This window comes from Epinephelus fuscoguttatus, linkage group LG14, assembly GCF_011397635.1.
Source record: "Epinephelus fuscoguttatus linkage group LG14, E.fuscoguttatus.final_Chr_v1".
Lineage (NCBI taxonomy): Eukaryota > Metazoa > Chordata > Actinopteri > Perciformes > Serranidae > Epinephelus > Epinephelus fuscoguttatus.
Genome location: NC_064765.1, coordinates 10961459 through 10986872, shown reverse-complemented (window position 1 = coordinate 10986872; position 25414 = coordinate 10961459). Strand labels below are relative to the sequence as shown.

General features: G+C 40.1%; 1 protein-coding gene across 2 annotated transcripts in view; it reads left to right on the top strand.

Moving 5' to 3' along the window:
• The window catches only part of hadhab (hydroxyacyl-CoA dehydrogenase trifunctional multienzyme complex subunit alpha b), a 91433-nt gene that overhangs the window by 44579 nt on the left and 21440 nt on the right, over positions 1–25414 (top strand). Inside the window, exons 2-11 of one of the 2 annotated variants that reach the window (XM_049596813.1) lie at positions 1493–1539; positions 3764–3831; positions 4082–4162; positions 4271–4484; positions 11155–11240; positions 11561–11715; positions 11826–11931; positions 12981–13147; positions 16171–16295; positions 25153–25227. In XM_049596813.1, the coding sequence (XP_049452770.1) occupies positions 3765–3831; positions 4082–4162; positions 4271–4484; positions 11155–11240; positions 11561–11715; positions 11826–11931; positions 12981–13147; positions 16171–16295; positions 25153–25227 (1076 nt within the window). In that variant the 5' untranslated portion in view covers positions 1493–1539; position 3764. The remainder of the gene's footprint in view (positions 1–1492; positions 1540–3763; positions 3832–4081; positions 4163–4270; positions 4485–11154; positions 11241–11560; positions 11716–11825; positions 11932–12980; positions 13148–16170; positions 16296–25152; positions 25228–25414) is intronic. The other variant, XM_049596812.1, reaches the window with a different exon arrangement.

Here is a 25414-nt window from a genome sequence, read left to right as displayed (position 1 = left end):
ATTTGTCACAAAATAGTAAAAATAAATGACTAAATAAAAATTTGCATGTCTGTTATATTTCATAGAGCTCAAGGTAACATCTTCAAGTGCCTTGTTCTGCCAATAAACACTCTCCAAAAAAAAGTTTTCAATTTACCATCATATATGGGACAGAAAAGTATTCAATTTTCACGTTTGAGAAGCTGAAACTAGCAACATTTTTTGCTTACATTATTGCTGAAAAAATGCCCAAAACGATTATTTGATTATCAAAACAGTTGCTGATTAGTTCCCTGTTGATGTAGATAATAATATAGTTGATTGATTGGACTAAGCAGCAGCTCCAGTGATGGGCTTTTTGATATTTCATATACTTGATCACTAGAATAATCATTACTTGTGACTCTGATTATAATACTTCCTGTTAAAGGTCTAGTGTGGAGGATTTAGCGGCATCTGGCTGTGAGGCTGCAGAACTGAAACTTGTGTGAAGTGTGTAGGAGAACTACAGGCTAACACGAAGATGCTAATGGTTTGTCCGCTCTGGGCTACTGCAGCACAACATGGCAGACTCTGTGTAAGACGGGCTGCTCCATATGTAGATATAATCAGCTCATTCCACGGTAACGAAAACACCATTCTTATTTTCAGTATCATCATAAACATAAGAAAACGTAGTTCTGTATATTATATTCTGTTATAGCGAATAGATGCTCCTACTGGACCTTTAATCACTGAAATAACCATTGGTTGTTACCCAGATCCTAATACTTATTGTCTTCAATAAAAGTGAAATGATGCTTGACTGCATTTTAGTGGATAGATCTCTTTAAAAGACCCTTGCTTGTGCCTGTAACCTGCAATAAGAACCACTCAACACAAGGCAGAGTAGTAAGCTAGTGACTGGAAAGAGGCTTTGTCATAACAGTAAAGATCACTGTGAAAAGAAGAGCGCCTCTAAAACACGGCTTGATGTAAAAAAAGAAAAGAAATCCTGCCTGTGTGTAGACTTCCTGAGGGTAGCAGAACCTTTGCTTCTTTGCTTTCACTCTGCTGGTCAGCATCCTGCGAACATTCATGCGATCCAGGCATGTTTGGGGCGCTCGGTCCGAGGTACCCTGGCGCTTCTCACTCATTGGCCAGCTGTAATGTGCTCCGCGTCCGTCGTCGTTAAGTGGTTCCTTTGCAGCTCTCCGTCGGTGTCATTAGCCCACAGGATGCAGTCCTTGCTGAGCAGGATGTCATGGAGAATTATCATTTGCACAGACCACGGGCACTGGAGTGTTCCCCAGCTAGCTCACCAATATCTCTGCAGGAAGAGAGAGAGGGGAAACAAAAGCACAAATTGAGAGCTAATGAAGTCCTTGAAGGAGGGAGAGAGGGGAGGTGTTAATTACTTATTCAAAAGTCAACTACATTTTGTCAGCGAGGAATAGCTTATCTCTCATAGTACTGGTAACATCGAGTGCAAAGACACCTTCGCTAACTCTTTCAATATGGCTTCTCTTCACAGGGTCGACGTTCAGGGCTTCACTTTGTTTGACATTCAACCACAGACAGGTAAGTATTGAAATCTTAAATTATATAGTCTAAAAAATGACACTATTTTCCAATACATGACACCACAAATTTAAACCACTGTACTATACTGAACACAGGATACTGGGAAAGAACAATTGATGATCTGTTTCAAATGAAAACATCCATTGTTCACCGAAAGAAATGACTTGTGCCACAACATTAAAGCCCTGATGACACTTTTTGAAGAGTGAAGGCTTGAGTGTAATAAGGAAACCTGTATCGTTTCAAAGGGAAATTTGTCTTCCACAAGTACGAGTGTGATGTTGAAACAAAAGACAGACACGAACAATGAATTATTTTTGAAAACTCACAACAGAGCCGACGCTGAAGTTGAATCAGACGTCAGAACAAAAGCTAAAGTTTAAATTGTTCAATAGATGTAGAGTCTTTGGTTTGAAAGAGATGAGTATCCTTTTTGTGCGTACAGCAACTGATACCTGCATCCTGAAGATTAAGGACTAATATTTAAATGTTCACATCATAAAGATATCATTTTTAACATCTTTGTACAATTGGATTTTAATATTAAATACAAATTGATGGCACACTTTAAAAGAATAGTCCGACATTTCAGGAAAGGTGCTTATTTTCTTTATTTCTTGTTAGCATAAGCAGATTTCTCACATGAACTCTGGACAATGTCAAGAGAATCAGGTCCAGACATCGTCCGGAGTTTGTTGTAGCACACAACAGGAGATTGTCCCTGTCAAACAAGCTCTCACCTACTGGAAGTACTCTGAGTTTAGGTGAGGCCTGGGTAGAGCAGGAGGCAGGAGATTACGATGATTACACCATAGGCACACAGCCAGTTTCTAATATGGGAGTACAACTGAGTCTTATGCCGTTCAGAAGTCACTGAAGTTACAGAATCTCGTCATCTCTGCAGTTAGATATTGTCACTGGCGTCTTCTTGTAACTGACCCGTCTTTTTCACCCTCAGATGTTTGTTTTATTCCAGGTTTCATGCGAGCTTCATGATAGAAATGTTACCAACACACACCCGCTGTGAATTCTCCTAACAGTTTCTTACTCTATTCACACATGGGCTCAATCAGACATGACAAAGACTTTGTGCTATGGAGCTGGCAGGGTAAAGTCAGTTAAAGGTCCAATCCACCTGATTTGGGAATTTGGGTTCTCACATACAGCTCCTTTGAGTAATAGTTAATTTCAGATTTGCAGTGTATGTGTGAAAGGGGCTATAATTTGGTACAAAATTGGCTTGAACAAAGAATAACCAAGCACGTAACCAACTATGGTTTTTTTTATTTTTGGAGACAACTAAGATATAATGAGTTATTTAATGAGCTTTAAAGGTGCTGGTAGGTGGATTTTGTCACAGTTGAAGAGAGTCAGGCTAGCTGTTTCCCCCTGTTTACACTCTCTATGTTAGGCTAAGCTTATGGCTTATATGACATGAGCGTGGTGTCAATCTTCTTATCCAACTCTTGGCAAGAAAGCCAAAAAGTATACTTCCCAAAATTTCAAACTATTCCTTAGTAAAAGTCACATTTTTATCAACACACAATTTTCTTAGTTGCCACTGAACACTGACACCACACATTGCTGTTAAATAAGATGAGATAAGAACAGTTAGTGACTCTTTAAATTAAATCAGGATTTATCTCTGGTTTTTAGTATCTTCAACTGCATCCCACATCCTTGATATTTAAGTGATTCAGATAGTGAATTGAGTGAAACAGATAGTTCAGTTTCATTATTAAACTAGCTCATTAGCGTCTCTCAAAGCAATGAAATTTGTTGTGTACAGCTAAAGATTTCATTCCAGTAATTTCATCTGTTAAGAAGTCCAAACAAAGCTACATAATCTATGTGTTTTGCAGTGAAGTGATTAGCTGGAGTGATGACTAATACAGTCCTTGATGTATACAGGGTGAATAATAAACGTGGTATATGAGTGTTCAGGAGCTCACATGTTCATTTCAGCTGAAGACCAGATGTTCTATATTTAAAAGATGTTATTTTATAAGCTTTAAGTAATCATTTATGTTATTTAATACCACAGAAAGTCATATTCTGATCAGTTTTCGTCAACTGCACTTTTAATATGCTATATATATAATTCATCCTCATTTGTATGCTTTCTGATTGTGGACAATGAAAAGAACTGTGTGTTTCATTTATTAACATGCTGCTGTCTGAACTGTACGCACTGCGCGCTCTGCTGTTTGATGTGCCACAGAATGATCGAGGAAGGCAGTAAACGAGGCAAGGCCATGGTGGAGAAGAGACAGCTCTTCATGGAAATGAGTGAGTGGAGTCGACTGAAGAGAAATCTCTTTTCACTATTCATAGTCGGCAGTGGCTCATGTAATTCTTTGACTGAAGCAGGAGATATGTGCTCCCTCACATGTACAGTGTAATTCCTCCCACACAGATAACGATCACGTGTAAATGTACCTTCTGTAAGCCTGATTGTGTTCGGAAAGAATGTAATTTTATTAAATTAAACTGGACAGGCATGGCATTAACTTGAGATCTGATTTTTTCTTTTTTGCAGGAGCCCAAAATTTTGATGTAATCAGACTGTCGACTTACAGGACTGCCTGCAAACTCCGGTTTGTGCAAAAGAGATGCAACCGTAAGAGATTTTCCTCTCGTTTCAACTGTTATGACACTGTGTAATTAACAGAAACACTATTTCCAAGAGTCACAGTCTGATCACAGTCTGTCTGTTTCCCCCTCACAGTTCATCTGGTGGATGTCTGGAACATGATCGAAGCCTTTCGTGACAACGGGCTCAACACGTTGGACCACAACGCTGAGATCAACGTGTCACGGCTGGAGACTATTCTGTCTTCCATCTACTACCAGCTCAACAAGCGGCTGCCCACCACCCACCAGATCAACGTGGAGCAGTCCATCGGACTGCTGCTCAACTTCATGGTGGCCACCTACGACAGGTACGGGTGAGGTGGTCAGTGCAGATGAGCGATACACTCTGTGGGTGGGGATCACTGGAGTCACTTTTACTGTTGTTTGAGTGGCGTTGATGCAGAAACCACATCAAATCGGGGGCTGAATATTAAAATATGTTTTATAAATGTGTATTCACATCTCACATTTTAGACCAGTGGCTCCCAACAAAGGTATTTCTACTTGTGAGCCTTTGTCACTGGTTCCATGTGTCTACAGGGTTTAACCAATTACAAAAAAATGTTTTTGGTTTTTTTTTAACAATATCTAAAGGGCCTAAAGAGTTAAAATATTCTAGTATTTTACAGGGAAAAAGTAAAGATTAAAAGCAAATCAGAATAAATTCACCCAAACAGATTTTTTTTCTTCTTGCTACCTCTCAGACAAATCTTATGATCCCTTGAGGGCAGCTTGTTCTTATATCCAGGTTGTCAAATACTGACACTTTGTCGCGCTCCTTGGTGTGTGATATCGACACCAAAGGCACCCTTTAGCATCTTCATGCAATGCACTGGGCTTTCAACTTACTCCAGTGTAAACCCATCCACGACAATACTTGATGCAGAGAGCAACTGACACAGTATAAAGAGTCAAAGATTATGTACTGTATAGGGCTGGAGAGAGCGGAGGTGGATGGGTCAAACAAAACGAGACTTTCACCTAGTTTGTGCCCCGTGTGAAACCAAAATTCACCATTGTTTTAATGTAACATTACTTAATTTACGTACAGTCAAAGTGTACTGATGTCACTTATGTATTTACGTTATATTACCTTATTGTTACGCAACAAACATACTTATTTGAACTCAAAACATGATCTTTTTTCTAAACCTAACTAAGTGGTTTTGATAGCTACACCTAACTGGGTCTGGTTTGACCAGTAGCTCATGGTGGATTTTTCAATGTGCTCCTATCCTGTACAGTAAGCTTCACTTTCAGCGACTGTGGCTGCTCAGAAAAGTTCTGACATCTTGCTTTTTACTTGACAACCTGTGAAAAATCTGCTAAAAACTGACACAGTTTTATCATATGTAGTTGATTATCAACTTAAAGACAACTAACGTTAATTACAGGTAGTGTGTTTAACTTTTATAAATAATAATATTAGCTGGCTGCTACTCAGTCTGTTGGAACAAAATTAGGTTGAAACTCAAGGTTAAGGATATAACCCTGATTCTCTGATTAGCATTAGTGAGTGTCTCACTAGACCACCCTCCTTGCTATGGAAGTGAGATAGAGGTGACAACTGAAGCTATGTCAGCCCAACATATAGGAGGAGGGTCCCAACCCCTCCTGACATATGCGTCACTAGTGCCAGCCAATTAGGGCTGGCGTAATATTATATGAGCTTCTGATGGGGTCACACAGGAGGCGTTCCCATAGTGAGACACGAAACAAATGTTATGAAAGAGAACCTAGTATATGGTTGGACCGTGCATGGTCAGTGTGCTAAATTGTGGACAAATTGTTACAGGGATAGCCAGCGGAAGTGTCTATAGTGTTAATTCCTGGATGTTAAATGATCATTTGCAATTTTCTTCTGTGATCGCAGAAATTTTTGTTTTCAAAGTGTACTAAAGTAGTATGTCATAGGCAGCTGCGGATCAGTATGTAAGTCATTCACTCTGCAGTTCGATCCCCAGCTCCCTTCAGAATGCAAGTATCCTTGGGCAAAATACTGAACCCCAAAATACTCTCAAAAGCTGGGCCATAGGTGTGCAAATGTGTTTGAATGAGCATTAGATTAGATCCTGATGATCAGATTGGCACTTTGCCTGACAGCCTTTGCAGTCAGTGTATGAGTGTAAAGCACTTTAAGTGATCGAAAGACTTGGAAGGATTTATAAAAATGCAAGTCCGTTTACTATTCACATGGTTACGATACCTGTGTTGGAGACAAAAAATTGGATATAATCATTCTGTTTTCAACAATTTGTTGTTCTGGATTACTCATCTGAGGTGTTGATGTGTAATTAATATTACCTTGTTAAAGAGACCAGACCTAGGTTACATCCCATGACAATTACAAACATGTCCACAGCCTCAAATATTGGTCTTAGTAAAAACAGCAAGATAATTTCCTGCTTTAGCATCCAGATTAGGAAGCACAGGGGAGACTTTGTTTTGCCTCCAGGGTTGATAATCACTGTGGTGGGCTGTAGTATTTATTCATGGACAAACTCAAACCTTCACTGTACCACCTGACAACTTTACTACTGCTTTCTCCTGTGCTCAGATTGCCAACACCTGAGCACCCTGAGCACATCCACCTTCACTCTATTTTTCTCTCGCTTGACCACACTCACTAGGCCTACTATGCCACTCTTAAAATACAGTCATCAAACAGTGTCAACACCCTACAAATATGGGATTGAAACACCTTGTTTGAAATAAAAGTACAGGATAATATACAGAGCTCCTCCTAAATTTCTCGGACGAGGCTTTCTGGGTTGAGCTCTGCAGGTACAGTAATAAACGCAGTGCACTACAACAACAATCGTTCATGTATTGAGGGAGTAGATCAGATGATTAATCACAGAGGTAGATGGCACCAGCAGAAACACTTCGCCCCTATCCATTCTGAAAGAGCAACAGCCAATGGGGAAACTCGACTGGCCAATGGTGTCACTTTGTCACTCAGTCACTCACACAGTGACAGAGTTTCGCCTTTATAGGCCCCTGTTTTGCTGTGGCCCAAGAAAGCAAAGTGACACCCTGTATGACACTAAAAAGAAGGTGTCATAAAGTGATTATTTGGATTTTTCATACATTCATTATGTTTTGATTAAACGGTTCTATTATTATTCAAATTGAGCAGTTTAAGAAAATTTCTTTCAACTAATTAACTAAACATTTTAGACATTCATCGAGCAAAAATGGCACAGTGGTGCAGTGGTTAGCATTGTCGCCTCACGGCAAGAGGGTTCCTGGTTTGAACCCAAGGTGGGGGAGCTGTGTGGAAACTTAGATGTGCTGAGTTTGCATGTTCTCCCGGTGTCAGTGTGGGTTTTCTCCGGGTGCTCCAGCTTCCTCCCACAGTTCAAAGACATGCAGGTTAATTGGTGACTCTAAATTGTCCGTAGGTGTGAATGTGAGTGGGATTGGTTGTCTGTCTCTATGTGTCAGCCCTGTGATAGTCTGGTGACCTGTCCAGGGTGTACTCTTCCTCTCACCCAATGCTCCAGCCCCCCCCATGACCCTCAAACAGGATAAGCGCTTACGGAAAATGAATAAGTGAAGTAAAAATATAAAAGAAAAAAATCAGTGGTTCTAGCATCTGTTTCCCTTGCAAGGATTTACTGCTCTGTTCTTGCCTTAAATTACACTGAGTATCTTGTGTAGGTTTTGTGCAGTTGGTCAGACAAAGCAAGCAGCAGGGCGGGGGTTTCTGGCACAACTTTACCTACTTCCAAGGTTCATGGAGATGAGCAGCACTTGTAGTATGTAGAACAAATTCAGTGCAATACCAATGTCTTTCAGCTTACGGCATTTTGAAACGCGTTGGACCCTGATGAAGGCCACATGCTGAAATGCATTGGTATTGCAATGAAGTTGTTCTATGTACTACAAGTGATCCTCAAACAGACAAAAGGCACCTTAAGACGTCACCTCAGACCAACTGTAATGGGCATTTTTCACTCTTTCCTGGTATTTTTTAAACTGAATCCACAGACTAAAGGCAGAGAGAGGAACGAGACACACAGTATCATTTCATAACTCAGATAGCCTACTTTCAACAGGTCAGATAGTAATATTCAGGTGAATGATGGTGACTATGGAGGAGGATGTGGAGCACACACAGACAGAGAGTGTGACAGTGTAGAGACAGAAAGGGGCAATAGTTCAGCTGTTTCAAGTATCTGCATTGCCATATGCAAGACAGAGGCAGAGAGTGGCGACCACCAGAGAGGCGACTCCAGTGGAGGGAAGCAAGGGAGGAAATGTGTTTCTACATTTTGTCTCATATTGCGAATTTTCACATTAATAGAACAGTAAAATGCATTGAATTTAGAGTGCAAGGTCTCTGCGTAATGATTTTTATAGAAAGGCAGATTAAAAAAAAAAAAACACATACAAAAAATACGGACTTGGTGTGCAAACACCTGAAGTGTTGCAGAACACTGTCAGGGTTCCCTGTATTTAGTACCAAGTTACGTAGTTCTTTCTTCCCAGGAAACTGTTAGAGAATAAAATACCTATAAGATAAAGCGTTAGCATTTTATTTCACAACACATTGTCTAATGCTGCTTTAAAGTCCACTCCATGCTGCCAGGAATTCAGTTCTGGTGAAAATATGCTGAATCCCTCTGTAAGTTTATAACTGTAGAAAGTAAAAATTCCCCGAAGAAATACACTGCACAGGACTTCAGTATTCTCAATGGCCCTGATTTCACTTTACAAACTATCCATCCAGCCAGGTTTTAGGCCTCTGAAATCATGCCAAAACACTGACAAATGTTGGAACAAATACACATCTGCTTACTTTCTCTGTCACACAAAAAAAATCCCAATCAGCTGAAGTATTCCTGGTGATGTTTCACTGTATATCCCTCCTCTTAATGTTTGCTCTGTGCTCAAGGCATCCTGGAGTACAGAGGTTTATTATTGACCGTAAAGCTCTCTCTCATTATTGTACCCTGTGTGCTCAAATTGATTGGCTGCTTGCCCCTTCCATTCATCGACCCATTCAATTGGTTTACTTTTATCTGTAAGGCCATTCTGGTCCCGCTCTGTTATTATTCATGCTGCCGTATCTCTGGGAAACTTTGTGGAAATGACTGTCTGCGATCACAGGAAGCAGTTTCGCTATCTGTCCCTGAGGTCCAAACTGAATTAGGCAGAAGAGCTTTCATGTACTCTGTTACCTCTGCTCGGAAGCCGGAGCTAAATGAATCTGAAATGAAAGAGCTGGTCTCTCTTGGCAAGTTAAAGAGATTTTAAGGGGTCTTGAGGCGGGCTAATAATGATGTGAATATACTGCGTTAATGTGTGATTGAAGGCTTAGTTCATGACTTTTCACATTTTACACATTAATGGATGCAACCTCAAAGTGCACTGATATGTTTGACATGTGCACTGCTGTATGTTACAGTCTGAGAATCGATTGGGTATCAGTCTGACGCAGATTAGTGTCTGGTATATACTGCGTCAGCTTGTTGAAGGTACGAGTGCTCATGGATCCATAACACGTAGTAATGTAGTACAACAGCAATGAATGAACTAGTGGGAACCTATGGAATCTGACATGAGGTGAGACCTTCACCAGCTGTGGCCAATGGTGCATTCATGTACACGTGGGGCTGGAGCCTATCCCAGCTGACACTGGGTGAGAGGCGGGGTACACCCTGGACAGGTCACCAGACTATCAAAGGGCTGACACATAGAGACAGACAACGATTCACACTCACATTCACACCTACTAGTAATTTAGAGTCACCAATTAACCTGCATGTCTTTGGACTGTGGGAGGAAGCTAGAGTACCCAGAGAAAACCCACACTGACAGGGGGAGAACATGCAAACTTTGCACAGAAGGGCTCCTCCACCCTGGGTTCAAACCAGGAACCCTCTTGCTGTGAGGCAACAATGCTAATGGTGCAGCGTGTGTTGTATTTTATTGCTTAGAGTGTTCAAACAACATGTTGATGACAAAGAGCAAAGGACATGGTTCAGGTGAGCTGTGAGGTACGATCATTTTTCAATTTATTCTGACATCACATGAATGCAGCACAAGGCTGGGGATGTCTGCTACTTTCCTCTCAAAGAACGACAGGTCCTTAGTCAGTGACATTTCTGTGACATCGTATTGAACGTACACAGCCAATCTACAAGCAAACATAGAGGGATGGGGATGAGGGATTTGATTGGAATTGTAATAAATGTGTCATATTTCTGTGCAAATATCTCATTATCTTTTATTGAGGGGAGTCTACTGTATGTAACTTTATCTGAGGTGACAACTGTGGGATGATATTATGATTAAACACAGTAACACAAGCAGAGAAGACTGACTTAGCTAAAGTTAAGTTGAAGACATTCCTTTTTAGTCCCACATTCTAGTAGACAGGTTTGACTGTTTTAATTTATTTTATTTTTCTTTCTTTCATTGGTTTTAAGTCAGGTGGGCTTTTACTTTTACTATTTTATAGGTTTATCTATTATTTCATTTTATTTTTTTGGTTTTACTCTCGTGTTATCATCTTTTATTGGTCTATTTATTCTATTTTGTTCTGTTTTAATTATTTTGTTTATGTTAATTCATATGTATTATCATCTTTTAATGGTTTACTTTTGGTGCTATTAGTTTTTTTTATTTTAACAAATTTTTAATCAGTTCTGAGTCAGGTCTTTGTATTTTCTATTGATTTATTCTTCATCATGATTATTGTTTCATGAGGTTTAATTTCAAATTTTAATGGATTTAAGTCACTGTTATGGTTGGTTTTTGGCTTTGTTCTGTGCCTGCAACTTCTACCTCACACTTTGTGCCGCACAGTGTGATTCCACCTGGAATAGAAATTTGCTAAATAAATAAAGTTTTGCTTGCTTAGCTGCCATAAGCAATCAGAAGCTATTAGTCATAACAGACCATGTGAGGCTGTAATGGTGTGTTTTACTGCTTATGAATTCATCTTTTCACCTTTCTTCCTTCTTGCAGTGAAAGCCATGGGAAGCTGACAGTTTTCTCAATGAAAGCCATGCTGTCAACAATGTGTGGAGGGAAAATTGTAGACAAACTACGCTGTAAGTACATTTGTAAGCCCCCCTACACCTGCCACCAGAAGACAGACATATCTGTGTGTGTGAATGAGTTGCATTTTTTACTTAGTTTGATTTTCTGAAATGTCACTGCCACCTGCACATTCTAGGATTTTATTATGTAGTTGCTTAAATTAAACACACAGGGGCACTGTTGAAACACACATGCAGAATTTATTTGCTTTAACTGTGCATATTTTGACTCTGCTGAGTACACAGACTGCAGATCAATACATCCACAGAAATGTCAAAAGCCTGCTTTGCACTGTGTTCTTCCTAACAGTCTGACATTTGCTGTCCCTCAGATATTTTCTCACAGATCTCCGACTCAAGTGGAGTCATGATGTTTGCAAAGTTTGATCAGTTTCTCCGGGAGGTGCTCAAACTCCCTACGGCCGTGTTTGAGGGCCCTTCTTTTGGGTACACGGAGCACTCAGTGCGGACGTGCTTCCCTCAGCAGGTATGAGGAGGATTTATGAACAAACCATCCTCTCATTCTTCTTTTTCTTCCCTATCGTCTAATAATTTGCATGTCTTGGTTAATACATGTTTGTGTGTGTTTGTATCCAGAAGAAGATTATGCTGAACACGTTTTTGGATGTGTTGATGGCAGATCCTCCCCCTCAATGCCTCGTATGGCTACCGCTCATGCACCGACTTGCTAATGTTGAAAATGGTGAGATGTGGACTCTCAGCTATTTATATTCACACTGTGCATCCACACTGGCATTTCATCATTTGAATATAAATGTCCCTCATTTAATTCCTCTAAATTTGATGCTGATGTCTGTAAAACAGTGATGTAAAATAATGCATAATTTTACCTCTTTGAGCCTAGAAACAGTGAAATGGTAAACAGCTAAATGGATATGGACTTGAACCTCTATAGTGCCTGTCTAGTCTTTTGACCACTCAAAGTGCTTTTCTCTTCCACCCCAGGAGCGCTCATTTAATCCTTCCTCTGAATTTACATGTAAAGGTCCTGCACTTAATCTTCAAGTAAAACAGAGCGTTGGTGACTTAGTGGATAGAGCAGGCGCCCCATGTACAAGGCTGTTGTTGCAGTGGCCTGGGTTCGAGTCCAGCCTGGGGCCCTTTGCTGCATGTCATCCCCTCTCTCTCTCCCCCTTTCAAACTTACCTGTCCTGTCTACTAAAGGCAAAATGCCCTAAAAATATCTGAAAGTAAAACAGATAAGGGTTCACAAGCCCAATAGTTTAGAAACTTCTGGTTTAAGTTTTTTTTTTTTTTATGTAAAATCTAAATCTGTAAAGTTATTAGTCACTATATTTGTCAATATATGTAATGGAGTAAAAAGTACAATATTTCCATCTGAAATATGGTGTACAAGTACAAAGTAACATTTAATGGATATACTCAATTAAAGTACAAGTACCTTAACATTTTACTCAAGTACAGGTCTTGGCTAAATGTACTGAGTTACTTATTACAACTGGCTGCAGGGGTACGTCTGACAAAGAAGGGTGAGAACCACTGCCTTGGAACTAACTGCACACACAGGTTTTTAAGATGTAAGATAAGATGCAGCAGCACAAAGATAGAAATAAGTACAGACATAAAAAATAAAACAAACAAATAATTAGAAGTATATTAAATAAAAATAATAATAATGTGAAAATATTAATAAAAAATGTGAAAATATAAGAGAACAGCTCTGTAAGTAAAGATGTCTCTGTCCCGTCTTTGTTTTTCTTTACTGCTCAGTCTTCCATCCGGTGGAATGTTCATATTGCCGGAGCGAGAGCATGATGGGTTTCCGGTATCGGTGCCAACAGTGCCATGGCTACCAGCTCTGCCAGAGCTGCTTCTGGCGTGGTCATGCCAATGGTCCCCATAGCAACCAGCACCAAATGAAGGAGCACTCATCCTGGGTAAGGCAAAACCCTGATCACTCTTAATTTTACATCCTGATGTTCCCTTTTCAAAACAATCCTAGAGTCAATATCTCTGTGAGAGTGGGGAATGATTTTACAACATGGCAGACTATTCAGCCGTCACCCTACATTTCCTGTCCTCTCAAAGCAATCCAAACGGGATTTTATGGGGTTTTACTCATTTTGGCAAATGAAATTGTATTGATTGAATTTGCCGTGTTGCCACATTCCCCCAAAGCTCAATCATTATGTTATAAATCGAAACAAGGGAAGAAATAGGCGCAGGATCCCAAATCCAATTCCCACCCCACATGGTTTTTCACAGAAGAGAATGACTGTTCATGAAGCCTCAGGACTTGACTGACACGCCTGAATAGATGCAACACAAAAAGATATCTGTAATATGAAAAAATATTACCATGAGGGTTAGATGGCTGAATCTGTTCTGGATGTTTTCCTACTTTCGTCACAAACTGGTGTAAATTATATGTCTGTGAAACACATCTGGGACATTGTTCGCCACATTTTATTTGGTTTCAGCATTTGGCAGCACCCACACTATTCTGATTAGCTGGCAGCTTTACTGTCCATTTTCTTCTGTTGTGACAAAAACAATGGCTGTTCATAAAAGAACAAGACGACTGCTGTGTCAACCAGTGCGTTAAATGTACTCTCCAACTGTTATTGTGTGTCTGTATTATATGGATAAATTGCACGACATAAAGGCAGGGCCATTTTATTCCTATAATACATTTTATTACAAGTAAACTAAGATAACGGTCGTAGAGATGTCTGCCTGCTCTCCAATATCATGGAACTAGATGGCACTTGGCTTGTGATGATAAAAGCGCCAAAAAATACATTTTAAAAAAAAGCAATGTCTCTTTATAGAAATCATGACCTGGTTACTCAAGATAATCCACAGACCGACCTTGTTGTGAGCAGTTTCATGTAGGAACTATTTTCTTTCTATTGAACTACAGCCACCAACTGTATCACCATGCACAATGAAGTGTACATCTACTGCTAGCTCACCTAGCACCACTGAGCTAGCTAATGTTAAAGCTCAGCCAAGGAGGACGCCATTAATGTTTTCATCTCGCACCGTCATGAGCACAAGCATCTCGTCCATGAGTAGATGCACACTCCCTTTTGGCGGTGATACGGTCGGTGGGTGTAATCTTTTTGATTTCAGTGTGAACCATTCCTTAAACAGTTTCTGGTTTGTTCCCTAAATGAAACCAAATGCTCCAGTGATCATCCTGCCTTAAGGAACTGCTATCCCATCTTACCTTAAATTAATTAATTAATAGTTTGTGTTTTAGTTTGTGTTTCACTGGAGTGTTAAATGACAAAACTTTTCAGAGACTTTTTTTTTTACCCTACCAAGAATAAAATTCTGCAGAGTTTGGTCCTTTTTTGTAGGAAAATGGTCGATCTGAAGACAATGATATTGGTAATCATTTATCATCACACATATTAAAAAGGACAATTACAGTATCATCTATTAAAAAATATTTACTGTATAAATAAATACAAAAATAAGTATAAATATCTACTGTTATCACCAATTTCCAACATTTTTTTAAAATTATTTTGAGGTTGTAAAATCAGTCTGTTAATGCACAGTTGTGTCCCACGTGTTGAAATCTGAACATTCAAATTATGATCAAAGTATGTATGATGTTTTAGCATCATAATGCTTTTTTCTCCAGTCTTTCTCAAAACATTTTCCTACCTGACCTGATGTTGGTTTCTGCATGATGACATAGTACATATAAACCCCATAGCCTTTCCCAGTGTGCCTCTCTGTGTCTGAACCGAGTCAAGTAAACTTTCCACCTTAAAAGTTCCCGGCAGTTGGCCCAGTGAATTAAGTTACTTTTTCTCAGACTCCAGCTGCTGTATGAGGCAGCAAAAACATCCTTTCATTTTATAGTTACAGTTTACTAATAAAACTCTCCACAGTATGAACAGTGGTTACATGAGCCTCAAAACCAGCCACAACTCAGCCCTGAGCAGAGTGACCGTCCTCTACTGAACAATCAGACTGCAGTGTTCACAGCTCCACCTTTTAGTACCAGATCTGTGTGATAGGTACCCCAACAGAGGGGGGACCAAAAATGGGGACAGTATGGAATGGTTTACTGGTGCTATCCACAACTTTTCACAGTGGTAACGAAAAAAAAGTGTATTGAACTTAATCGTACCATACTGCACTGCTCGGTGGAAATGGGGCAGCTATAGACCAGCAGCTTCTGTGTTCTGAAAGGTAAAATTACTGTTTTGGTCAGTACAGTCTGGTGGATTTGAAGAGAGTGATATAACAGCCTCAGATCCCAATCAGAAAGGGCTGTCAGACGGTAAGGTAAAGCAATGAAAATATTCGAAATACTTCACTCATCTGATATTGATTTTTTTTTAGCAGTCCATCGCTTAGCTTCTGTGACGGTGCTCATGTGCGCTTCTTCAAACTGGGGGCATGCCCAGCACCATCACCATCTAGTCAGTAATACACTGACTATGGATAAGTACCTCATACAACCCCACTTCAAGAAGTCCAAACTAACCCTTACAGTTATCATTTATATCATCAGCCCTCAAGCCTACGTAACTGCCTTTTGCAAATGGCTGAGTGGGTGTTTCCATTTGAAAATCCTGCAGAAGAACACAGCTGGTGTTAAAATTGGATGTGTACGATGTTGTTGTCTGCACAGTATTTTTAGCTTGTACGTAACTGCAGTCATACACCTGTCTGACAAGAGCACAGAAAAATAAACTCATTGCCTTGCAGTTTTGGGACCGTAGGGCAGCCACCCAAGCTGCATGTGGCGTAGCAGATACAAGCACTTCCTGAATATGCACAAGCTACTGCTGCTCCACACTTTTGGCACAGCAAACAAACTGTTGACCTAGTTATGTAAATTACTTCTGAAGCAGCTTAAAACTGTTTCTACTACCTCAACACAATGATACAACACTAGGTGACAGATACTTTGTTTGTCCTGCCCTCCTCACAGAAGTCTCCGGCCAAAAAGCTGAGCCACGCAATCAGTAAATCTCTAGGCTGCGTCCCCATCGGAGAGCCACCTCATCCTGTGTTCCCCGAGCAGGCTGAGAGACCACAGGAACTCACCCATACTGTGTAAGTGCCATTCCCAAAGCATTTGTTACCACTGGTTGTGTCATTAATGAGGGAAACCCAGCTGATTTGTTGATTAACAGCGCAGCAAGGCTTAGAGTGCTCATGATCTATTGTCTGTTCTTGCCATGTAACTGCTTCCATCTTTCCATTTTGCTGTCACTACATGAAGGATAGAGTCCCATCTCGCCAAGATGTCAAGCACATGATTATTTGCTAACATGGAAATGGTGATATACTGCGCGGGTTCAGCCGTTAACAGCACAGTCGTCCTCATCAGTCTGTTGGCAATGGAATGGGGACGATGGTATAAATCTCACACTCCAGGCTTTAAGGCTCCTGGAAGTCATTATAGGAAATGCATTATATTCTGCTGCTGTCTTAAACTGTGCACACTCATTTACATTTCAGCTGAAAAATTGTACGATTTCCATGATCAATTCCTCCACTAAGATACAAGTCCACATTGCTTAGGTCACTTCATATTTTTCTCATCACCCAAACACCAACAAAACTTTGATGCTTTCGGCCTCCACCAAGACAAAATCTAATAAGGTTTCAGAGATAAAAAAAAAAAAAAAAAGATTTATGATTTTGCTTGTTCATGGCATTAATAGGATCACAGGAAATCTCTCAACTTACTTTCAACATTTCTCATGGCACATTTCATAACAAAATCCTGCTTCATATTCCAGTCACGACCATAAATCTAAGCTGTCTGTATATGGGTTTTGCTTCTGGCAAGTGTCAGTGAGTAATTGATAGTGAGCTACATCATGGGGGAGAAACCAGCTCAGTGGATGCCAAGAAAAATAGACACAACATAAATACATCAACATGATTTCCTGTTTTACGGCGTGATAGATACCATCATCTCTGAATCTGTTCTCGCATCCAGCGTCTGCCCACTGGCGGGAGGATTTTTCTGCATTGTGCCCAAACTTATGCATTTAAGATGAAGTTTACATTTGCATAAATTTACAATTCATCACATCGTGGAGAATCAACTGTCGACCTGAATGTTTCCCTCCAACTGAGAGATGAGGCGATTGGATTAGCTCGCGCAGTATAGGCTGTGTAGCATGAAATTACATCACATGAGTAGATTAATATTGATTAAAATACAATTTGTGGCTGAAACTAGTTGGGTCCCTCCAGTGCCCTTAGCAAGCAGTAATCCGTACCTTTTTTTTTTTTATGATGTTGATTATTTCAGACGATGGAGTCACAGAGAATATTGAGTTCTTCCCAGTTGGATCTCTTGGTTGTATTTGATTTTATAGCACAGAGGCCTTTTATTGTTTTCCTCAGAATTTTTTTTTAATGAACTGAAGGGACCAGTTTGATTTTTTCATTGTAAAATGATAAAAGTAACTGCCGTGGTAGAGAATACATCTACTCACACAGTGTATTTGAGGGTTTTTTTTAACTGTATGTTATTTTATAGCCTATTTAAAAACTACTCCTTTTACATTTCAGAAGTAAATATTATATTTTTACTCCACTACATTTAGATAAAGTTACTAGTTACCTTTCAGTTAAAGATTTTAGATTGAAAAACATATGATAAGCTTATAAAACACAATAATTTGTTACAGATTTAACCAGTGGTTCCCAACCTTTTTGCCTTGTGTCCCCTTACAAAGAAACACGGGGTACTTTGGGCACTTTGTCACATTTCAGATGTCTATGAGTTGAGTATGACCTGTGAGGGTCCAAGGACAAAGGGAAGTTGTATGCTGTAAAGCCGTCTGAGGCAAATTGTGATTTGTAATATTGGGCTTTATAAATAAAATTGAATTGAACTGAAGTTCCGATTGGGCACATATACCCATCCTTCTCAATTTGCTGTCATACTGCTGACTCCCTTATTTATATGCTGCTTTCATGTTCGGTAATCCTCTCAGAAAGATGCCTGAGATCCTGAAAGCCAGTTATTGACCAGGTAACGTCCCCTCTGATCACCACACACTGGAAGCAAAATACAGTGTCTTCTTTGACAAGCTAGCAGTGAGACGTTTTTTCCTTAAGAACCACTCCAGATTAAATCTGGTTATGTTTTCCATTGGTTTGGTTTATAACAATATCCTGCAGCTGGTGGGGCAGCTGGGCTTTTTGATTTTAAGTTTTTCATCACATAGTTCATTACAGCAGAGAAACCTAAACTTAAAGCCACTGAGGAGCTGCATAGACAGGCTACAAATTGGTGCACTTGCCTGCCAAAACCATCTGCTGTTCATCAAGTGAAGACAAAGTGTCCCACTTCTTCTTATTGTCTTTGATGCATAATTTATTTCTCACTGTTGTAGTGAATCCATAAATCTGTGTCAAAAGAACGCTACTTCCTCATTACGCTTAGCAGCGTACACCTGGCTTGACATGCCCCAGCGTTGTGGTCAAATAAACTATATGTGCTCCTCCATCTACCAACACCTGTCCCTTAATGAATGGGTCCTACCTATATTGACAGATACCCACAACAGTGACCCCTACAGGATAAATTAGCATCCCATATACATTTTACACCAGGAATGGCTCCTATAGGTCATGAAGACCACAGTTAATACCTTCTTTAACAACAAATACTAACGTCTGCCAACTACAAGCAAATAATGACAACAGTACTTGGCAAAAAGCCAATCAAATTACAGCAGGGCAACAGCTGGCATCATGTTTTCATTACTGATGTTTTCCCACCCCCTGGGTACTTGACATTGAAAGCATTTATAGCTCAATTAACACACCATTTTAAAGCTATTACATCCAGCCACTGACCTTAAATTGTTTAATAATGATAAACAACAGCAACAGTTCAGAGTCTATTTTAAGAAACTCTACACTGCTAAAGCCAAACTTTTTTCCTGACCTGTCCTCTCCAAATTTCTAACAATTATACTGTATTCTATATATTGTACCGCTCAGATGTTGCCTGATATTAGATGGAATTGTCACCTTGTTACAGTATGTGTCAGTCAACTCGAACTCAGGGGAGTGGGCAGATTCAAAGGTCTGGATCCAGGCAAACTCATGTGGCATCTTCCTTCAGAAAAAGTACTTACTGCTTACACTTTTATGCTTATGTAAAATTTTGGATGCAGACATTTTGCTTATAATACTACCTTTGAATTGTTGCACTTGTACAGTACCTTTACTTGAGTGAAAGGTCTGAATACTCTTTCCACCACAGGTTATTTGGCACAAGTAGCAACACAGAATATCCTGACATCTGTAAAAGTAAAGTTTTTGGGTAAAAATTCCAGGGACTTCTTGCCGTTATGCTTTCCTTTAAGCATGTAATGGACAAAGTGCATTCTCATGCTCTCGCAGATGGCATTTCAAGGTTGGTGGCACTGTGTAAGGCTGTGTGTGTGTGTGTGTGTGTGTGTTCACTGACTTTTAGGATAATGGAAGTGACTGTTGACCCCTGAGACTTGTTTGTATGTGCGTCTTAGTCTCTATTGTATTGTCTGATGCAGGGAATGTATTTAACAAAAGTCCCCGTCTTTGATGACAGATTGCAGAAGCGTTTGTGTTTTTTTATTTGTGTGTGGTGATGAAGTAGTGCTTCTCATCAGCCATGCCATGAAAAGATGTTTTTTAAACCTGACAACCATTCAAAATATGTATTCATCGGAGACTGCCATTCTTAATTTTGGTTCAGATTTAATGCTTCCATATTTAACTGTGCATGTCTTCAAACTGCAGAACAGATTTTATTTGCAAATCGTATCCAAAGAAAATGAATTAAGTCTATTTTGTGCACACACAGGGGAAAATATCCAGATTTCATTCCTTCTATGACACATATTTGAGAACATTTAAAGGATGAGAAGACTGATACCACTCCATCTCTCTCTAATGTTTGTCCGTTAAATAAAGCTGCATTTCTAACCCTTTCAGTATAGTACCATTACAACCCGTATGTAACCCAAATGGACATGGACCTAAACCACAGATCTGTTATGTGTTTCTGTTGCAGACAGTAGGCTAGTCTTAAATGTAAGCTGGATTGTTAGCAGATCGTAATAGCTGCATCACTGCTCCATCTAGCTCTCACTGTACTCCTCTTCTTCACCAGCGATGCAGAGGAAAGTCTGCACTTTGTTGATTGTACATGGACTGCAATTGTGCACCAACATTTCCAGAACAATTAAAAAAAAAAAAAAAGCTAGAGTATCTGTTACAATCAATGAGATCTTTATATAACAGCAGGTTTACACATTCCTTGTTAAGCAGGAGTGATGTTTTTTTTCTTGCCCAATCAACGTATCGCAATGTTTATAGCTCTGCCTTTTAGTATTGGATTAGTGTGCTAGGTACCTTAACAAAGGGGTGCCGTAAAAAAAGTTATGGACTGGAACGTCTTCATTGGTACCATACACATCTTTTGACAATGGGAATGCAAAACAACTATTCTAATGTGTAATCAACTGAACTTAACTGAACCAGACTGCTTAGTGGAAACGGTTAAAAATATGTTCCACTTGTATGTTATTATGGAGCAGAGACATCTCGGTAAAAAACAGCTACGTTCCACGCTACTATTGCCACTGGAAAAACAGAGACAAGTACAGTAACTACCAAACACCCACATTTGGTGTCTAAAAAACTGCTGAAAAAGCACAGACAGGTTGTTACAAAATACCCACATTTGTAGCTTAAAATGCAGCTGGAAAAACACAGATGGGTCGCTACAAAACACCCATGTTTTGTGTCTAAGAAGCTGCTGGAAAAACACAGACATGTCGCTACAAAACATACACATTTGGAGCCTAAAAAGCAGCTGGAAAAACAGACAGGTAGCTATATAACACCCATGTTTGGTGCTTAAAAGGCCACTGGAAAACCACAGACAGGTAGCTATAAAACATCCATGATTTGTGCCGAAAAATCTGCTAAAAAAACAGACATGTCGCAACAGAACACCCACATTTGGAGCCTAAAAAGCCACTGGAAAAATAGAGAGGTGGCTACAAAACACCCACATTTGGAGCCAAAAAAACTGCTGAAAAAACACATTGGTTGTTACAAAATACCCACATCTGGAGCCAAAAAAGCTGCTGGAATAACACAGATGGGTCACTACAAAACACTCAAGTTTGGTGCCTAAAAAGCCAATGAAAACACAGCAAGGACTCACCAGAAACACAACTGATTTTGTTCTTTGTTAGTTTTGAACAGTGGTCTGCAGCTTAGCAGGTGTCTCGACTAGGTGACACATCATCCACCATCCCCTTCAGCTCCCAAATGAGAAAGTCAACTTATATATCACGTCACTGTACAAACGTTGATATGATCCATATGAAACATTCAAATGTAGTGTATTGTTGATTTGCAGAAATGCACAATAGCAACAGTTTCTTCTGGTGACTGGGCTGGATAGATACAGGAGTGGTATGGATTGTCTCATGGCAAGAAGCAAATGAGCATAAGTCTCAAAAGTTGAAATGTTCCTTTAAATCCAATATACCAGTTGTAAATCTTTTTTTCAGTACTCTTCGTAGCCATGAGCCATAAGGAAGAGCTGGCATTAATGGAATAATTCTCACTTGTTAACGGTCAATTTCAGAGAAATTATGGATGAATATAATAATTGTCCGCCTACCATTCCCATGATGATTCCCCTGCTGGCTACAGAAATCTTTCCTCAAACTGGATCGCTCAGATAATTAGTCACAGGAAAACTGCCAAGCCTCCAATTTTTATTCTGAATTGACTTCATTTTATTGATGATCCATAACAGAGAGAGAAATGTGCCATTGGTATTCTAAAACTAGTGCTGCTACAGTAGTTGCCAATCCTGATGAATGTTGTCTGTGAAGAGGTGTATTTTCATTTCATCCATCAGCATAGTCTCTCAGGTGTGTGTGTGTGTGAGGCTGACGAAGCGGCTGTGAGTGAGTAATAATGGCAGAATCAGGGTAGAGCGTCAGGCTTGATAGAAACTCCCAAACTGAACGGACATGAGTCTCCCAGTCGTCCAACCCTTCGCATCCCCTTCAGACAAAGTGTATCTATTCTGATACTGTTTTTGAAATATTTACTGGCATCTGAAAGCAAAGACGAACAGCGAGCTGAGCTGTGAGTTTTTCCCTTCCACTCAAACTGTCAGCGAGATTCTTGCGGATTTGTGTTTAGGAGAGGAGTTATAGGTTTGAGATGCACCGTCTGTCTCAGGAACTTTAAATCTATGATACGGCTTCTTACCTTCAGACTTAGTGCCTCTTCTGCCAAAACACTTTAAGCACCAAAATAGTCTGAGAGTCGAAAATAGGCATCTCACCGTACTTTGCATTAAGGCGGAACACACACTATAGCTTCAAATTCTCAGTGCCATGATAATATTTAGCAATTTCCCACTCTCTATATAATCCTCACAAATCCCTTTACATTTTTAAAATGCTTTCCTCTGTTTTAACCACATTTTTTTATACTCTGGGTCAATGCAAATTCCATCAGTGTCATTAAAATGGAGAGAACAGGCGTGTAATTCAGTTTTCTGTGAGCGTGATCCATTTGTTTTTTATGGCCAAGGCTGCAAATAGGCAGCATCTTTTCCAGCAGGAGAGGATGCTCCATGTTTGTGTATTAATTTCGAGGTTCGACTGAAGGCAGCTGTGCATCCGTCATTTGTCAGAAATAAGGTGAATGTGCGTGTATGAAGCTCCACCAGACTTAATTTCCCCCTGTACCCCTGCCAACTGCCAAGTGCAAGGAAAGGGTGGCACATTGTCATTCACTGCACGCAGGTAGCACGAGGCTTAGCGCATTGCAGACTTTGATCTCTTAGTGCCTAAATGTTGTGTCAACTCACTCCAGTTTGACCTCTGAGGCACTGGCTGAGTTACTGGGCTGTGTGGCTTTAATCAGCATTTCTCCAACCAGTGAACCACGGGGGCTGCAGACACTGATGTGAATGAGTTAGGATGCCTGTTAGAATGAATCCAAATTCTTACAGGAAAATGAAATACTTTTACGTAAGTAGAAGCTGCTCTTTTTTATGCACTCCACAGGAGTTATATTGGTGTACTTGAAAAGGACTGATGATTATTTATAGAAGGATAGCCGTGAAGAGCTTTGACTTATGTAACTCACTGAAGGTAAAAGAGAAGAGTTAAGATATGTAAATGCAATTATAGTATAGACTGCAGAGGCCAGTTTGTTATATGTTTTCCTCCTGCAGGGATGGAAGGTTTTTTTTGGACTCTGCAATTAAGGTATTTTGAGCAAATGGCATTTCCCTAATTTCCAGTGTGTATTCATGTGTTGGAGAGAGAGGTGAAAAGACAGAGCCGGAGCAGGGAGCTTCAGAGAGCGCAGAGAGAGAGAGAGCGAAAGAGAGAGAGAAATCTACGTCGTCATGAAGTCATGTGACCGCCGAGTTTCCTTGGAGACAGCAGCAGTGTAGTACATTGAGATGCTCGCTTGCTCAGTTGAGGGCAGATTAGGCATCTGGCAACAGCAGCAGTTGGATGTATTTTGCCAGCCAGGCAGGTGCTTTCTCTCCTCACAGAGGTAAGTGTGATGCCCCCATGTCTCCTCTTCTGTATGCACCTTCTGGGTGGATTATTGTAATGAGCGTTAAATGAGAGGTTAACATTTCCTTGGAAGTATTTGTGCACACAGTCTGTCTGTGAAGGAGACTAGAAGGCAGCATGTGCAGGTTTGAGTAGTGACTTTTTTCTTTTTCCTGTTATTATCTTATTGCTTGAAACATATGAATCATAGCAGGATTGTGTTATAAGATGTAAATTACTTATGGAGGACTGTCCATGGTTGTCTTTTGAATCTGTTAGGCTGGTCCTGAGGGAAATTTAAATGTATGAACCAATAAATAATTGCAACGTGTCTTTAAAAAGAACATGTCAAACCCCCATGAGCATGCACATCAGTGCAGGGAATATGTGCTTGTACTGGTTTGTGAACAGCTAACAAGTTATTTGAATACAATTAGTGGTCCAGAAATGATGCAGCTTCTCTTGCTTTTATTTTTAGCAGCACAATAATTCACAGAACAGACGACTATGTGTGCTGTTGAGGCACTTTGTGTCTTGTGCTGATAACAGTACTCTGCACAATGTGGATATAAATAGTTAGATTTCGGCCAAAAAAATGCTGATTGGACAAATAGGCATAATAGGACACAGTGGTGCTCAGTGTGTTGGCTTTTATGTGATAATGAGTGCTTTAAATAAAACAGTCAGTTACAATAGAATCAAGGCTGACAACTACAGAGAGATACTACGTGCAGATCGAGGAGATGCAACTACAGAGACATGGAAATCGTGTGCTGTTGTCTGTGGCGGGCTAAGCGTGAAGCGGGGAGCACCTGAGATGTGCAGAGTGATATTTTGATCCGTTAATGAGGCTCTGTGGTCCGAGGGGTTTGGGCTCCAACGAGCTCGTGGGGGCCACCGATTCAGCCGCCAGATGGACCCCATCGCTTTGTTTACCCTCACAAATTACCTCCCACAATGTCACCTTTCCTGGTTTTCACAGACTTCCAGTTTAATTAGTTTCCTTGTCTGCTGTTGTTGCTCTTGCTCATGTTAATTAGGTTGAAGCTAATAGCCCTAAAAACATTTAAATTGCCTTTCCCGGAAAAGTCAATTATTTCGCTCCAATTTTAAGATAACTCGAGTACAACATGTTGCCTATATTTTGAACCACACTCAGTGTATAATGATCCCCCCTGCCTCCCCTCTTACTCTCTTTTGTACATTTGTGGGATAAAATTGAAGTCAGGATCGCTGATTCATGATTACTAATAAAATGCAAATTCCCTCTACTTCATTCCCTGGTGACAAGCACCACGGGCCTCTGCAGTGTAGCATTAAAGACCTCTAATCTTGTCTTTTAGTCAGCCGAAACCAGTGGCCAACAACATGAACGACACAATGCTCATGTCCTCTGGGGCGCCTACTCCTACCAAAAGGTAAGCACCCCCCCAGGCACAATGTCTCTTTGAAGATACTATTCTGATTATTTCACAGAATTAGCTTAATGTATTATTCAGAGATGGCAAAATGTCACTTTGAGTTACACACATGCAAAAATAAGTCCTTTTAATCCCGCAAAATTCACTCTGCGCTCAGAATAGGTGACAGATTCCCTCTCATCAG